The 16,958-nt window shown below is 47.5% G+C and overlaps 1 protein-coding gene across 3 annotated transcripts in view; it reads left to right on the forward strand.

Moving 5' to 3' along the window:
* Positions 1 to 16,958, forward strand: part of LOC144145319 (cyclin-L1-like) — a 19,879-nt gene continuing 2,921 nt past the window's right edge. The window contains exons 1-10 of one of the 3 annotated variants that reach the window (XM_077676887.1): positions 1 to 299; positions 829 to 903; positions 1,188 to 1,297; positions 2,231 to 2,351; positions 5,048 to 5,112; positions 8,474 to 8,573; positions 8,699 to 8,800; positions 10,892 to 11,033; positions 15,189 to 15,270; positions 16,196 to 16,435. In XM_077676887.1, coding sequence (XP_077533013.1) covers positions 87 to 299; positions 829 to 903; positions 1,188 to 1,297; positions 2,231 to 2,351; positions 5,048 to 5,112; positions 8,474 to 8,573; positions 8,699 to 8,800; positions 10,892 to 11,033; positions 15,189 to 15,270; positions 16,196 to 16,435 — 1,250 coding nt within the window. In that variant the 5' untranslated portion in view covers positions 1 to 86. Of the gene's footprint in view, positions 300 to 828; positions 904 to 1,187; positions 1,298 to 2,230; positions 2,352 to 5,047; positions 5,113 to 6,254; positions 8,176 to 8,473; positions 8,574 to 8,698; positions 8,801 to 10,891; positions 11,034 to 15,188; positions 15,271 to 16,195; positions 16,436 to 16,958 lie in introns of those variants that run through there. The other 2 variants (XM_077676889.1, XM_077676888.1) reach the window with 2 other exon arrangements.

Consider the following 16,958-nt stretch of genomic DNA (forward strand, 5'->3'; position numbering starts at 1 on the left):
TCAGGAAGCGTGTCTTAAGGCGCATTGACACCGTTTGGCGTCATCGACGTGATCGCGGTGATCGGCCGCATTTGTGAAGAAAGAAGATGGCTGTCTCGAGTGCGCAAAATAATGTGGATGGCGTTAAACCCAAGCATGGAAAAGTTATTCTGTTATTAGAGAACTGTATACTACCGCCCGAGAGGTTGCTTTCAACTCCTTCAAACATGGATGGACTGGACTCCAGCACCGAGACCGACTTGAGGATATTGGGATGTGAGCTCATTCAAACGTCCGGGAAGCTGCTGCGGCTACCTCAGGTAATATTTTTGTGATATCACTGCCTAATGCTTGCCATTTTTACCCTACTCAAATCAGGTGAAAGTTGTGACCGTTTTCTGCGTTCAGTATGTCGTTAAAGATCAGTGTTCGCTTCGTTTCTACTAAGCCTAACGAGTTGGACGTCCTTCGTAAGCAGGTCGGGGTTTTTCTTGAACGCCATGCGTTGTGGGTGGATCTGGGTGTAATTAGTGTGCGTTTCATGACTGACTTCGTATTGCTAATTCCTAATTTAATGCGCGTTTGTGTGTTTTAAACAATGCCATTTCTGATGGCGCTTGTTAGTCCGCCTGATGCAGCTGTTCGTCGGGCCTGGTTTTGGCTGTTCCGCTGAACGTTGACCTGACGCACGTTTTTGTCGTTACATAGTGCGTTGTTGATCGCTGTTGGACTACTAGGTCCACTATTTGTGCTATAGAAATATGTTCAAGCTCAGGGCTACAAGCTAAGGTTCTGTCGGTGCTTTTTGCATGAACGGTGAAGAGTTCGTGTTTTTTCTTCTTTTTTTAGGTTGCGATGGCGACCGGTCAAGTGCTGTTCCATAGGTTCTATTTTTCCAAGTCATTTGTCCGTCACAGTATGGAGGTAAGAAGCTTGTGTAGCGGCTTTTTCATTCTGAGTGGGACCAGTGATGTTAGCCAGAAGGTTTCCTGAAATTTCTAGATCTAGGTCTGAGCTTTTTGTTGCGCCTTTTTTACGGCTTGCTTTGTGTCAGATCGTTGCAATGGCTTGCATCACCTTAGCATCAATTATTGAAGAGTCCTTTTCTTTTCTAGTGAAGCCAGTGTCGTTCAGCCGGAAAATTTAAGGTGTGGACATTTTGTTGCGCAATTTTTACTGTTCTGGCGTGTGCTTTCCTTGTTGGTCAGATCGTCGCCATGGCTTGCATCACGTTAGCATCAAAGATTGAAGAGGCTCCCCGGAGGATCAGGGATGTGATCAACATCTTCCATCATATAAAGCAAGTCAAGGGAGGAAAGTGAGTATATGTTAAGTGCTTGTCACGCCAATTTCATATCTGTAGTCCTATAAGTAGCTTGCACTTATATTGGGGGGTTAAAAGAAATGCGAATGAAGCACACAGCCTCCGATACATGCTGCACCATCTGGCTGCAAAGTCACTAAACTGCACGCATGCTCACTTCTTGGAGACCATTCGAGAGTGTGGCCTGCATTAATGGGAAATGCTTGATCAAGAAGCTACGACGGTCGTTTGTTTTGAGGCTGTGTGCTCCGTTGTTCAGATTTCTTTTAATTTTTGCCTGTTCTCTACCTTTGTCTATAGATGCAGTGCAAAGAGCTACTATTAAAAGATATGTTCATGGGAAATATGCTTGTAGTGGTTTGAAAGGTGGCTGGCTGCTTTAACTGGTACAGTGACACCAGGCTAATTTTGCAAACAATAATTTCTAATCACGTAAATGTGACAAGATAGCAAAAAAGCTCGGCAAATGAAACAGAAGAAGTTAATTACTGAAATGTATGCGTTTAGACCATGAAGGGCTATGATATGTTTGCTGGCTAGTGTTTAGCTTCAAGGGCAGTACTTTGCTTCCTCATCGATTCAGTAGCGCAAGAAAATGGCAGGGTACAGTGTGCTGTACGAAGGAAACAGCGTTCTCCTTTTTACTCACTCATTCCCATACTAAATTCACTGCCTGGAAAGGTCTGCAACATCCAGCTTGGGAACACTGAAAAGCCAAATGTTGGCATTGTTTGGTGTTCTGCTAATAATTATACATCCAGACGTCAATTGAAATTTGCCCCTTATCCTGCTTAGAGATTCTGAGTTTTTTTTGTTAGTTAAAATAGCTATCCGGGAAGAATTCAGTGCAGTGCTTAATGTAGGCGAGTGGAACGTGTGTTTGCACGTTACAAGGCTAAGTGAACACGTCTCTTGTGTTTTTCACAGGACCATACAGCCTCTAGTCCTAGACCAGAATTACATTAACCTCAAGAACCAAGTGATAAAGGCCGAGAGGAGGGTGCTGAAGGAACTTGGCTTCTGCGTCCACGTCAAGCACCCACACAAGGTGAGGAGGCCTCTCTCTCCCTGCGTGCTGCGTGCGCACACAGCATCTGTCATCATGTGTTTTAGTGTACTTGCCCTTGTTGTGCCGCGGGGGAGTAGTGGCATGTGCGTTGCATGTAGATAGTGCGCAGCCACATGTGCAGTGCTGTCCACTGTTATAGGAAAACGGCGAGCACGTAGCCGCAGCGCTCCGCGAAGCGCCGGCGCCGAGAAGTGGCGAGAATCGGCAACAGCCGGCACATGCGCACTGACCGCATGAGGCGGGAGAAGCCACTCTGTCGCCTGCTATGGCTCTTCGTCCGGCTGCTCAGGGCTGCGAGTATGAAATTCCTCCGCTATTGCAAGCTGAGCGGCACAGCGGAGCGCCGTAGCAGGCGACAGAGTGGCTTCTCCCGCCTCATGCGGTCAGTGCGCATGTGCCGGCTGTTGCCGGTTCTCGCCACTTCTTGGCGCCGGCGCTTCGCGGAGCGCTGCGGCCACGTGCTCACCGTTTCCCTTTAACAGTGGACAGCACTGAACATAGCGTTAAGGCTCTCTCGAGTCGGTTTCAGTTTACTGTTTAGTCAGTTCAGTTTATTGGGACAGATTGCGAGGGTACAGTAGTGCATGGTGATTTATATTACAGAACGAGAGTTATGCAAGGAAGTCTGATGTGGCAAGGCGGCTAGTTGTAAGCCTGTTGACTTATCGAGTTTCCAAGTTGGTGTGGAAGGCTTCAAGTTTCTAAAAGCTTTGAGTAGGGTGCACAGAAGAACGAGACTGTTCTAGCTTGCTCAAAATTGTTTTGCATTGAGCTAGTAATGTTAAGGTCCCCGGAGCTGTCGATGTCTCCGTAGCACAAAAACCAAAGTCTAGAGATCTAGCGACCGGCCCCTAACGCAGAGTAGAAGGTGAGCGTTTGACTTTTGCTAACTGCTGAATTGCACTGGTTTAGAAAGTGCAACACACAGACAGGACGATTCACGATTTGCGCGTCGTCGTGTCTGTATTTTTTTGTTCTTCTTTAAGTCATAAATCAGCGCGAGTCAGCAGTATACACAACCAACTAGCCCTAGTTTTAGCCCTGCTGACTTTTGCTACTATGTGCAGGTCTGTGTGTGGTAAAATTAGTGTCCTAATTAGCCAAAATCAGCTGTGGGACGTCTGCTGATTGCTCCACATGATTTCTGCATGCATGGCACGTGATCTGCTAAGGTTCCTCCGTTGTAGCTCCGGTCTGGGGAGGTTTCCAGTTATCTTTCAGTCAGCCATCCACCACTGTTATGGGCTTTCGCGTTTTAATAAGGTAGCATTCACAGGGCCAGCCCTCTCCCTGGTTTCATTATCTTCGGCATGTGCTGTAGTGTTTCTTTCTTCCTTTTTTCTTTATTGGAACAAGAAACTTAAGGCAAAAAGCAGGTCATGAATGTAAGCATACTAAACCGTAGCCAGTTTCTCAATTGGAAGTTGTGGAGGGCAATAATATGGCAGAGGGGTTTGTTCATACAGTAGTCCATTTCCCGCACGCCCTCCTCCTTGACTGTCGGTCACTGGCCTGACGTGAATGCGGAGAGAATTGGCATATCTGCCTCCACCTTTGCCCCCATGAGTACAACCCCCTTGCACTTCCTTGCCCTCCGCAACATGTGCAGACACTCCAGAAAATGACACTAATAAAGGGATTGCCACAGCTTCTAGAAAAAACGGGCAGGCGTTCACAGATTTATGACGAGAGTTGTGTTGCAGGACAAACCTGTCTTTAATCTTGACGGCAGTGGTGTAGCACGACACAAATCCCTGTCTTAAATTTATGAACTTAGTTCGACTTTGTTGAGGCAGTGGTTTATCATCTGCTGAACAGCAAGCACGGCAGAAAATCCCGTCTTTAGTCTATGAACTTAGTTGAGGCAGTGGTTTGTCATCTGCTGAACTGTGGGTCGCAGCAATACTGCGAAGACCTATTGGCTCTCTTCTGCCCCCTACTTTAGGAATTCACGGACCTGTGGTTTCAAACTTGAAGCCATCTGCGAGGCTTGTGTGCGGACACCCAAGTGCCAGTTCAGCTTTGTCTGCATGTGTGAGGCGGATGCCCTTTCTGCACTTCCCTCCTCTTTCTCTCACCCGCTGGCAGGCTGCCGCTTCCGGTAGCTTGCATTCTGTTAGGACTAGAGTGCACAGCAGTACCATGCTTACCTATATTTAAGTCGGTTTGCTGAGATCGAAATTGAGGGCTGCAGCAAAGGCATTGCTGATTGTGCGGGCTGAAACCGCAGTTTGTTGCATAACAGAGAAACTTGCATGCTGCCTTGACACTTCATGAAGGGGAACTGTCACCGCTGTGTTCTGCCAATAGTCATCTAACCACCATTCCCATGAGCCTAATGGCCGAGATGTGCAAAGTTAGGTGTTTTTGTTTTGTGCTGCTTTCAGTGCAGATTGTGCTCCCGTTCATGAGGCTTTTAACTCTACATTGCATGACATCAGGGCATGCCGTACTAAGTGAGGGTCTCTGACTTTTACGTGGTGGCTTGTTGCTTGGTTGTGCCAAATTGTCCAGTAAGAATAGGGTTAGGCTTAAACGTAGGTAAACATGGTAAGCAGCTCTGCCAGGTTCTCTGTGAAGCCCGTTCTCTCTCTCCCCCTGGTGAACAGATTCCGCCGACGCTCTCGCCGACAGTTCCGCAGCTGTTTATAACTCTTGTGTTTGGGATGTTTCAGATTATTGTCACATTGTTACAAGTGTTGGACTGTGAGAAGAACACGAAGTTGATGCAGTCATCATGGTAAGCATCACTCCTCCCTACTTTTGTCTAGCCTAGCTTCACAAAGGCTATGTAACTTCTGCACCTTCAGTCTCCACCCAAAACACACCCAGTGCGTAGGTGGCGGAAAGCCGTGAAATGACAGCCTCGTTCATTTGAGCTGGTTTCTTAGTGCGACGGGGGGGATCTGGGTGGCAGTGCGGGTGGACGGGGCATCTCCCCGAGATGTCGCGTGCCACCCGATCGTTTTACACCAGCGGGCTGTTGCACATGTTTGTGCACATTTCACGGCTTTGAAGCATACTGAGAAGGCGGTTCTGCAAGTGTCCAAGCTCTCACTTTGCGCGCGTGCGGCCTCCCAGAGTAAGCTAGGTAAGCGACGCCATGGCAGTGGCTGAGAGCTGCCATTTTCTGAGTTCATTTGTACGGTAGCAGTGTTCACGTGGCTGTGTGAGCAGGATAATACTTAACCCGAATTGTTTTGTAATGCTGCTTGATCCAAGACTTGTTGAGAGTGTTCTGCAGCGATAGCATTCTTGCACCTTGTTGGTTGTGGTTATGGCACCGTGTTTAATTCAAAAGTGTGTTTGTGCAAAAAAGCCATGTGCGAGGTGGTTGTGAAATGGATTTTCTGGTTTTGTAAAAGGAACGATTTGTACACTTGGACTCACTGTGCTCTGTATTGTGCTCCCTAACTACCGTTTGACTTGGACTCTCGTGTTGAAAGGCAATAGGCATTGTAGTTTGTCCGACCTACTTATGCAGTAAATAAAAAGAAAAGAAAACTGGCAACTTGTGTACGTGTGTGTGTCATGTGGCAGGTTAAAAGAGTGCACATTTTTGCTGTTGTGTGGGGGAACTTTTTTTGCCATGCGAGGGTGGTTCTTGTTTTGACGTGTGTGTAGCGTGGTGCGCGCGTGTGCGGCCGCCTGTGCTGTGCTGGCATTAATGTGGTGACTTCTGGGTTTCCACCTAACAGAGCTTAGGTGAGCAGCCTGTGGTGGTAAGTAGGGGCGATGCCTGAGCCACCCTGCCATCGCCAGCCTGGGAAGAGAGAACGCCTGGCACATCGCGGGTGCTTCCTCCACACCCCGTCCGGGCGGGACCTGTGGCCAGTGGACTGTCCCTTGCAATCGGGCCCACCCCTGTGCCCTGGTGTGCGTTTGTGGCCCTCTCTCTCTCTCTCTCTCTCTACCTCTCTCTACCTTTCTACCTGCTGTTGCAGCCACCGCAGCCCCCGTTGCCTTCCTCCCATCACCCTTCTGGCTCAGTGCCAGCCCCACCACATATATTTTTTTTTTATCTTCTACTGCTGCTTCTATTACCAAGTGTTTCTTTGTGGGGTCTGTGGACTGTTAGTTGAGGTTCTGAGTTTTTTTTTTCTCTCAACTTAACCAGGAATAGTAGGGCACCATAAGGGGGCTTGCAATGTTCTGTTGGTGGAGATTCTGAGCTTTATGTCAATCAAATGTGGTAAAGTAGGGCACCATAAGGGGGTGTGCAGTGTTCTGTTTGTCGAGATTCCGAACTTTACGTTAATTAAATGGGATAAAGTAAGGGACAGCATACGAGGGTTTTCGCAACACGTGTTGCTTATGAGAGCTTGTCTTTTGGTGTCTTGCGTGATTTTAGTCTGTTTATTCCTGTACCTTTTATTATATTCGCCATGTCGTTTGCTTGGGCGTAGCTGTCGTTTTACTTAAAAGTGAGGTGGGGGGGGTGGTTAAAGGCTGCAAAAGATGCTAATTAGTTGACCAGATTAGGGTAAATCCTCAAGGTGGAGTAAGTTTCTGCGAAGGAAGGTTTGACATCCACCTCAGTGCAGCCGTTTACAAGATGCTCATTGTTGATGGAAGGACAAGTGTTCCATTGTGGAGTGCAGAAACTGGAGCGGTGTAGTAGCTGCCCTTGAAGCCTGCGTAGAACTGTGCCCGTTTCTGTCTGTGTAGAATTTTGTATAGCAGCAGCCTGAATATCTTGGTGTTTGTTGAAATGCGTAGCGCTAGTTCTAATGGTGTCATTCCTAGCCCATGTGTGTGTGTGTTATGACCTTGTCTCGTAGGCTTGGGACGTTGTCGACAGCCATCTGCTTCTGGTTTGGTATGTATGCAGGTGACGTGTGGCTTGCATTTGGCGAGGATTTCGGGTTGGTTTGAAATTGTGCCAGCAAATGGCTGTGGGGGAGATTTTCGGATGAAAATGGGGCGCTCACGAAGAAGGCAGCCTGTGCACTGGAGAGAGAGAGAAAAAAAAAAACGGTAGTGTTGCCATCGTGGAACTTGAACTCCTCGCCCTCTGGGAAGCTCTCCTTGCACGCAAGGAAGCATTCTGGAGAGGCTGCTCCAATGTGCCATTCGGTGTGCTTTCGCGATCGCCCCATCCCAAGCGCCCCCACACTCTTTTGGGTCGGGGGCGCTCCCCTGGCTACGACGGGACACTGACTCTGCGCGAGGAGAGGAGATAAAAAAACGTGGGCCCCCTCCTCCCGTTGCTGCCCTTAGTGGCGCAAAAAAGAGGAGTGGGCCACGCAGTGCTTTGTGATGCCTCTTTCCTACTGGGGCACTTGTTCAGCAAGAGGACGTTGTGCTCGGACAGTGCTTGGTCGGCGTTGGATCCCCCGTCGTCGTCGCGGTGTCTTTGGATGGACAAATGCCGGTAACGAATGGCCGCTGTAGTTGTGCTTTGGAAATGTGACTTGTACGTCGCAGCTGCCCATGGAGGACACTGGCACTATGCCACCGCCCCCCCCGACTGTGCCCACTGGGAGAGTCCCCATCTGGCTCTCCAGGTACGCACTCTCTCTCCCCCTTTCTTTGGAAGCCGTCTGATTGTAGGGAGGTGGGTGGGCCAGGGGCTAGCGAGTTGGACCTCTCTGCGCGCCGAAGTGGTGTGTGGTCACTGGCAGGGACTTTTGCAGTGCACAACCCACTCTAGACGACCACGACGTGGCGTCGATGCAAGTCTTGCTCCCCGACGGACTGACCGATTGGACTTGGTTCTGCGTTGGTTCTTCGTCGCGACGACCATCTGCATCGCTCCATTGTGTTGCCTGTTTGTGTCTGGTGTCGTGCCACAACCGGAAAGGTGGGTAGCTGTCTCAATGGACCTTCCTGTTGCTGCAGCACATAGGTACTGTGTTTTTTTGCAACCTAAGCTGTCAGGTTGATGGAACAAGGCCTCTGGAAGAGCACTTTTATTGTCTTCGCTTTTTGCTGTTGCCAGAAAGACAAGACCATGGCAGTAGCAGGAACTCCGTCTCAGTATGAAGTCTCTGGTGCACTCGGTGTTACTTTGGTGTGGACGACTTAAAGGGAGGTGCCCCCTCTATGAGGCCTTCAGTGCTCATGGTCGTCTCTCTCTATTTCTCTTCTGGAATGTGCAGGAACTACATGAACGACAGCCTGCGCACTGACATCTTTGTGCGGTACAGTCCTGAGACGATAGCCTGCGCCTGTATTTACCTCAGCGCCAGACTACTGCAGGTATGCCATGTGACCCCTGGTGTTGCTTTTCTCCATTAAATCTAGGTAATTCTGCCAGTGATGAACACCCCATAATTGTTCACTACTGATGACTCATTGTGAAATCCCCTCCTCTCTCCCTCCAGATTGCCCTGCCCAACAACCCCCCGTGGTTCGCGGTGTTTGGTGTCTCTGAGGAGGACATTCAGGACACCTGCAGGAGGGTTCTCAGCATCTACAACAGGAAGGTGAGCTGACCTGCGTTGCTAGGCCGGGGATGGCAGCTGTAACGAAAGTACACTTGAAGAGACATCTTCATTTTTCATTTCTCCGTTAACTCTTTCGTTACCACGCGTATTCAAATCGATCTCCGGTGATCGATTCTTTATATTGCCGATTTCAACATGTTGTGGTTGTTTCTCTTACACCTAATGCATCGCAGTGGTTGAGCCACTGCACTTTTATTACAATCAGTTTAAATTTTCCCGCTCTGACGACATTGAGATTTTTTTGGTGTTTTTTGCCAGCTTGGGTGCGCGTGTTCTTGCAAAAGGGGTCGTGGCTGCTGCACTTGGCAAAAAAGCATGCCACTCGTGGTTATGCTGCATAACCATTAATTTCTTTTATCAAAAGGCTCCTAGCTAGTCAAATACCAAATTATGTTGTCAGCTTCGTAATTGGACAGCATTTAGAGGTGATTGATTGATTGATTGAAGGGTTTAACTGGCGATGAGGCGTGCCGTAGTGGAGGGCTCCGGATTAATTTTGACCTACTGGGGATCTTTGATGTGTGCCGAAATCTCGCACACACGGGCGTTTTTGCTTTCCGCCTCCATCAAAAAAGCCGCTGCCGCGACCGGGAATCGAACCCACGACCTCGTGCTCAGCAGTGCAACGCCTTAGCCACTGAGCCACCGCGGTGGGTGAGAGGTGATAATTACCTGAAAACGACGCCAGCTATTCACTAGTGTTCTTTGGTTCAGAGAAAGGGTAGCTTTATTCTGCCAAAACTTACTTCTGAAGGTCCCTCGTGTGTCTGACAAGTGGACCTAGCATTTTCAGCCAGTTTCCAGCAGTTTCAGTTTCATTCTTGTGTTGCAAAATTCATGTTTGGCGCTACTACACAGTTACCTAAGTGTGTCTGACAAGTGGACCTAGCATTTTCAGCCAGTTTCCAGCAGTTTCAGTTTCATTCTTGTGTTGCAAAATTCATGTTTGGCGCTACTACACAGTTACCTAACTTCAAGCCGATTTGTTATGGCACCTTGGTCGCCTGCTACGGTTCCTCAAAAAATGTACGCTGCTCTTGATTCCACTTCACCCATGCCTTCTGCGATAACAGCTTCGGCTAAAAGTCGAAAGGTAACACCAGGTTGTTGGATATCAGTTCAGTTAAGGAGATTGCTTGCAATCAACCTTGAACACTGCCAGCTGTTCATTGGCCAGTGTGGTTTCTGTATGAAGGTATTTCCGGAGGTCTAGTGTCACTTCCTAGTAGAACTGTCTATTCTGACAGTCTCCAACAGGCTTGATATTGTTTCTTTTTGAAAATGTGTGGTGGCGCTGCTATGAGGAGGCTCATAGTGCTGAACTCTCTTCATAGCGGGACAGCTGCTTGGCGGAAGCTTCCTGAGCATGACTCTAACGCATCGCACACTATTCCTGCAAGCAAGGCTACCAAAAAGTAGTGACCTTGCTTTTCAAAATGGTGGGGCGGGCTACAGGCGATTCAAAACTCGTCGGCACTATCCCCCCTTCTTCCACTTTGGCCACCGACTTGGGCAGTGGTGGCTGCCTTATCTTGTAGCGATAAAAACTTCTGCTTTTGATTGAGAGCAAACGTGCAGATTGCTGCACTGCAATGAGCCCAAGCCTAAGATGTGCTGTGAGCCACCAAGTGTCGCCCCCTGGTGGTGACGTTGCGGGGCTGCCTCCACGGCCACCTGCTGTGTGATCTTTTTTTGTAAACAAGTATGGCAGCAGCCATGCAAGCACTCTGTGGCAGAAGCTTATCCACTTTGAGTCCGGAAAAAATGCATTTGAGCACTTTTTAGAGATGCGTTAGCCTCAAATGGGTGGATAAAACGGTAACGGGACTTGCAGCGAATTTTGTTTGCGTGGGATCGCCTTCCAAGAACATTTCGTTGCTGCGAGATATGGAATACGCAGGCTTCTGTAGACATTCTCCGGGGATTCGAAAATATTTTGTTGCCGCGAAAATTTCGCTATCGTGGGGTTGGACTATTCTAAAGGCTCGCTCGTTGTGTTTGAGGCAGGTTTGAGATTGCGTGAGAAATGACGTTCCCTGATGTGGGCGACCCTTGTTGTTCACTGTGCAGCCTGACGCGGAAGCCCTGGAGAAGAAGGTGGAAGAGCTGAAGCGAGCGCACCTTGAGGCCAAGTTGAGGGCCAAGCTCCTGTCCGGAACCACGACGCCCACACTGGGCAACGGTGCCAGCTTCTCGCCCAATTCTAGGACCAGTGAGTAGAACACACTTGGTCACCAGCCGCACGCACGTTTTTGTCCACAGTGAACTTGTGACACCTAGAACATACACGATGGTGCTTGCTGGTCCTGCAGCGATTTTCAAATCGCTGAAAGCAGCATTAGTTTGTGTTTTTGCCCGCTTTAAGGGGACATGCTCCTAGAAACAACTTTTTTTTTAATAATGAAGTTAGGAGGCTGAAATTTTCACAGCCTGTAAAGATTGAGCTCCTCTGGTCATATATGCAATCAGATTTCGAATAGCTGCTCCGGATAAAATGTTACGCAGCATGGCTTGCAGAAAAATAGCTTTTTTGTTCACACTTTTTCTTATAGTAAAAATTTTTTCCTGAAACTTTTAAAATAGCCTAGGTGGTTCCTTATGAACTGCAGAGTGCACAAATCTACCTGAAAAAGCCTCATTCATTTTCCTCACCACGAAAAAAAATGACTGGTAGTGTGCCTTTTCTTCTGTATATTTTTGTTTTATGACCTTCAGAAATATCTAAGTACACAAATTGCATAATGAACAAGATTTGTGCACTCTACATGTTATAATCAGTCTTGGGCAGTAACTAGTTACTTGTAACACGTTACCTGTAACTAGTTACTTTTTTACGTAACTTGTAACTGTAACTAGTTACTTTTAAGTTAGAGGAACTTGTAACTAACACTGTTACTTTTTTATGGAGTAACTCTAACGAGAAATATCGTTACAGTTACTTTCTTTCTATAGCAAGAATTATTCAACAGCAACACTCATTAACGGCCGATGTACAGTTTGCGCGTTTCACTTTTTCGGCCTTTCTTCCGCAGAACCTTCATCTACTTCATCTATGCCAGCTCACTCCCTTTGCATGGGTGAAAACATCTGGAATAAAAATGTTTAGGCGTCCACGTATGCGTGGTGTCCCACACGGTCAGCTAAGGGCTCGAAGTTTCAAAGTGTAAGCTGCAGTATTTTCCTCAGCAGCGCGATATCGCTCTCACCCAGGTCATAAATAACTCTGCGACACGCGCCTAAGCGCACGTGGATGCATGTTGTGCAAATGTGTGGGCCAGGGGAGTTCTGAACAGCTGTGCTGCTGTGTTTGAGACATGTTGCTCTATTTTTGCGAGAAATTTCATGTGCTTTCATCATGTTTTTGAAAAATACAGATGTTTGAAACTTTCGAAAGCATTTTTCTCCATTTGTACTTTTTTGCATTTTTTTACGTGTTGTGCAACACATTTCAGGTACTTCAAATGGTGAGATCTCTTTCTTCAAAGTGTGTAGAGTGTGAATATCTATATGCATTTTCAATATTTCGTATACATTTTTTGCAAAAAATTAAAATGTTGACTCGCAGCACTCAAAATATATACTTTTGGTGTTCCTGATTTTTTTTTTACAAATATAGAAATTATGGGAACAAATTTTAAGTAGTATCTAACTTACTACTTTACCTAACCAGCAAAATGAGCTATTGCAGGCTGCTCTAAACCAACATTTATTATGAAAAAAGATATGCACAAAAAGCCCTATATTTTGCTCTTGAGGGCTGGCTCACACAAAAACTAATAAAGCTACATAAGAACTAAGCACATATTTGGAATCGGCATTAAAAACACAATCAATGACCAAAGTTTTACAGGTACAATATTAAAGAAAAAGTGTTTTCGAGGAGCATCTCCCCTGAAGGAGGGAGGCGAGGATTGGATCAAACCTTTTAATTTTTTGACATAGTAATGAAATTTGGTAGGCACAATGGAAAACACTCCAAATGGTGAAATTTGAAATTTCAGGATGATACCTTCAGTAGTTTTTGTGTTACAGAGGTGTACATGTTGCCCGCTCGTGGAAAGCCTAGCAAGATATTGACATATGGTAGGACATTCAGAATACTTTTCAATTGTAGTCAAAAGAACACTACAGGGTATGACATTCTTTGAATTTTTTTTACACCCTCCATTTTTTTTTACAGAGAGCATTATTTTCACCTGCACCCAGTAGTATACAGCTGACTCGGCCATACATATCACATATAAAAATAACTAGGCCCTAAAATGAAAATCCGAAAATGTCATACCCTGCAGAACTCTTCAAGGATCGCAATAAAACAGACAGGGTCAAAATCCACCCAGTGGTTGCCATGCTATCCTTTCCACGAGCGACGAACTCATAAAATGCACTTCTGAGAAAACGGCTCTTACGAAGACTTCACGATGCTTGAAACTGCCCCAGCAGCCTATTCCTTGCTGCCCTTTCTTGGGGGCAACCTCAAAGACCTTTGCCCTTTGATTTGGTGCATCTTGGGATGCCTTCCTGGCCAATTGAAGGTTTTCGTGTGCAGGCCTTCAGATGGCAGAAGCTCCCACCTAGTGTACCACAAAGTTCACTATGGGCTACTAGGGTACCTATACTTTACTTGATGTATGCCTAATGCACAGCTGTATTCAAAATGAAGTGTAAGGCATGGTTTTGTTTTATATAATGTGCCAGCAGACTTTCAGCAGATTTCTGGGTGTCATAACCTTGCTGAATCTACAGCTTAGTACATGAGGCTGTTCAGTGTCAAGAAGTTATATCTGGGCATCACAAGTGTAACACGAGCTATTTGAAAGCAGAATATACTTTTTTTACACAATTACAACATTGATTATTATTAGAATACTATGGTCTTCTCCTTCAGGCGAATCAATCATTGCAAAATAGACAACAGAATTGCAAACATTGCAAAGATAGAAAACCCAATCAAAATATCGAAGTGTAAAACGCTGTGGCCTTACGGCGTCTTCTCTAATTAATTTAACACTGAAAATATAAATTTGTAATCCCAGACTTCGTTGTACGAACTAGTTTAGAGCCACGGCAAAAGTTTCTCAAATAAGCTGGGTGACTGTTCATTGCACCCCCCCCTTTTACAATCCCGCACGCGCACATTCCCCACGATAATAATTTAGGTAGCCTTGCTATGTTTAGCCACTTCGCTTTTCCCATTAAATTTCACTTCCCGTACATCAATTATTATTACTTGCGTGCATTAGCAACCGATCCCGCTATCAGCCGATGCCCGAACACGTCGCACCAATGCAGCGCGCGCCGCAACTTAGGACGAGTTGGTCATTCCATTCCTGAAGTTTGCGAGCTCGCTGTGAAACACAGCAATAACTCAGCATTTTATAACATCGCAATGCTTGCAATGCGTCCAAAAGTTCGCTTCACGAACCGCAATTGTAGACGCACGCACCGCGCTTCCCACTCAAGGACAGACCACGTCAACGTCATGGGCACGTTTTCGATGCGTCTTTCGAGCCGTGCACTTCCCTATATGGTGCACGATCTCAAGCATTAACGCTGCAATAGCAGTAATGTCACTGTTCAGTACCGCAACAGATAAAACTAGTGAACTGAAACCGAGTCGACCGGGAAACCTTGGAAACATCGGTGAAGCGTAGTGCGCGTAAAATGCACAGCAGCCCGGCGGCCATGTTTTTGCTGTCATGGCGACGCCCAATCAGGAGAGCCGTTTTGGCGAATGCGGTCGGATAGCCAATCGTGTGTTAGATTCTATCAGTTGCTTCGTTTCACCGTCTCTCTTTTTCTGCCGTTTGCGCGTTTGTGAGTGAGCGACAATGAAAGCAGTGATCGGAAAGCGGAAGTTGAAGACTCGGCTGTTCTAACGCGACCAAGATGGCGGCGCCCGGTGGCATCGTTCTGGAGATATAGCGGTGCGAAAATTGCCGTTTTTTCGTCATTTTGCTGAAATATTTTGTCACCTCAGCTGACATATATATTTTTCTTCAGCATTTCGCAATCGTTTGCGGCGGGTAAACTTTGTAAACGCATAGAATATAAAATGTGCAATCCGAAAATGTGACTTTCGAAAAAACTATTTTTTTGGTCTTTTTCCGCAATCTGATCCCCGCGTCCCCCCTTAACTTCTTTGTGGTTGTGCTTGGGGCAATGTGGTTAGAGCACAAGTCCCCCCCCCCCCATTCCATCTTGCATTCGCCATGCTGTAGATGGTCGCTTACCAGCGCAGCATACAGGTTGGGGAAACCATTGGCACTGTGGCTCGCTACCTCCAGATGTTCAGGAAGGAAAAGTTTTGTTCCTGTTAAGAGGGTGCCTTTGACCTTCAAGCTGAAGCGTGTGTTGTGTATTCCAGATTCACCGAGGCAGTCACCCCCACACGATGGCGCGACAAAAAAGAAGGAAGAAGTGAAGCTAGCAGCTGAGCGGAGTCCCAGGTATGCATTGAGTCGCTTTTATTTTTAAAATCACAACTTCTTTTCTTGTAGTTGTGTACCAAGTCAGTGAAGTGAACCTCCACGATAATAGGTGATATGACTCGTCTTGTGGCAGAAGTGCATGTGAGCTCTTAATTGCTCATATTAGTTTTGCACCTGCCACACGTTTTTCGTGCCTTTCTCTCATACCTTGCACGTTCATTTTAAATGATAGGCATGCCACACGTTTTTCGTGCCTTTCTCTCATACCTTGCACGTTCATTTTAAATGATAGGCAAGGCACCAGACTACTGTATTTACCTTACTAATGTGCACCTCTCTTCTTTGAATTGCATGCTTGATAGGAATCGGGTGCCAACCAATAATGCTGTATGGCCGCCCATCGTCGTGCCTCTATGCAGTGGTGGCACACTTGTTGCTGGCAATCCAGCTAGCATGTTTTCTATCCACCTTTAGCAGTATCACAGGCGATCAAGTGTGGTGCCGCCAATGTTCCGTAGGCTGTCCTGCTCGACAATGGGGGGCAGCGACCATGCATACACGTCGTGTGCACAACAAGAAAGTGTAAAAAGCTAGTCTGCGCACAAAAGGGAGTGACAGGCAGTGAAATGGTGGTGCGAAAGTGGCAGTGAAATGGTGGTGCGAGCATAAGGCTGGTGCGAAAATTGTGCGCTAGTTGGCCAGTCATGGAAGTTGGGTACGCATTCAAATTGGTGTTTGCGTCCGCTGCGTCATAGAGATGGGGGTGTGTTGCAGAGTAGTGTGCCCAGCACACAAGTACGCTGTGCTAGTTGTGAATAGGATAGGCCAAGCGAAAGGAAGTCTTTCCTGAAATGCAGCTTTGTTGGTGCGATTTTAATCCTGACCTGGACGTGTTGGTCTTGGGCCTGCCCGTTGATGTGGACCTCCATGCGAACCCGTGCAGGGTGGACCGGAGTGCCTCAAACCACATCCCCGGCGGGGTGGGGGCCAAGCGTAAGGCCAGCCCGCCCTCCTCGCCCTCGTCACCCGTGCGGAGCCGCAAGGGGCTGCAGCACTCGAGCTCCTCCTCCAATGGGGGCAGCTCCCCGCCCCTGGTGGCGCCACCCTCGGCCACCCGCACCAGCGGACGCACCCCGCCCCGCAGCTACAAGGACGCCGGGTCGGCCCTCAGCTCGCCCATCAGGTGAGGGGGCGGCCCTCCGCACTGCTGCTTCCTCCTTCCTGCTGGGAGGAGTCTCTCTCTCTTTCTTTCTTTTGCCTTTGCGCACACGATTGCCTACAGTCCTTCTTACCTCGCCCTCTTTTTACACCTGCACAGGTTGTGGTGGTAAGCATTACCAATGTTTTGTTTCTTTTTTAAAGTATTGGATGTCTTTTAAGCACCAAAAACCATCTCGTTGTTTACAGTATGTTTTGCACAACGAAAGATGTGAGGGGTAGCGCTTGGTGGACATGAAACGAGTGTCCTCGGTCTGGGAGCAAACTCGGGTGGAGGATATCATTGTTCGGGCATAAGAGGGAGAAGTGGGCTTGGGGGTCACGTCATGCAACAAAGTGACGACCGGTGGAACCCCATGAGAGCCGGGACTAGAAGTAGGGGAAGGCTGTTGACTCAAATGCAGGAGTGAGACAGCTGCGCATATTGCGCAGATTTGATACAAATTTGTTTTCCTGCACCAGGCTGCTCCAAAAGCTTGAACATTGCG

The sequence above is a fragment of the Haemaphysalis longicornis genome, unplaced genomic scaffold, assembly GCF_048455015.1.
Source record: "Haemaphysalis longicornis isolate Haplotype H1 unplaced genomic scaffold, Haemaphysalis longicornis Haplotype H1 scaffold_7, whole genome shotgun sequence".
In the NCBI taxonomy this organism is placed as follows: domain Eukaryota; kingdom Metazoa; phylum Arthropoda; class Arachnida; order Ixodida; family Ixodidae; genus Haemaphysalis; species Haemaphysalis longicornis.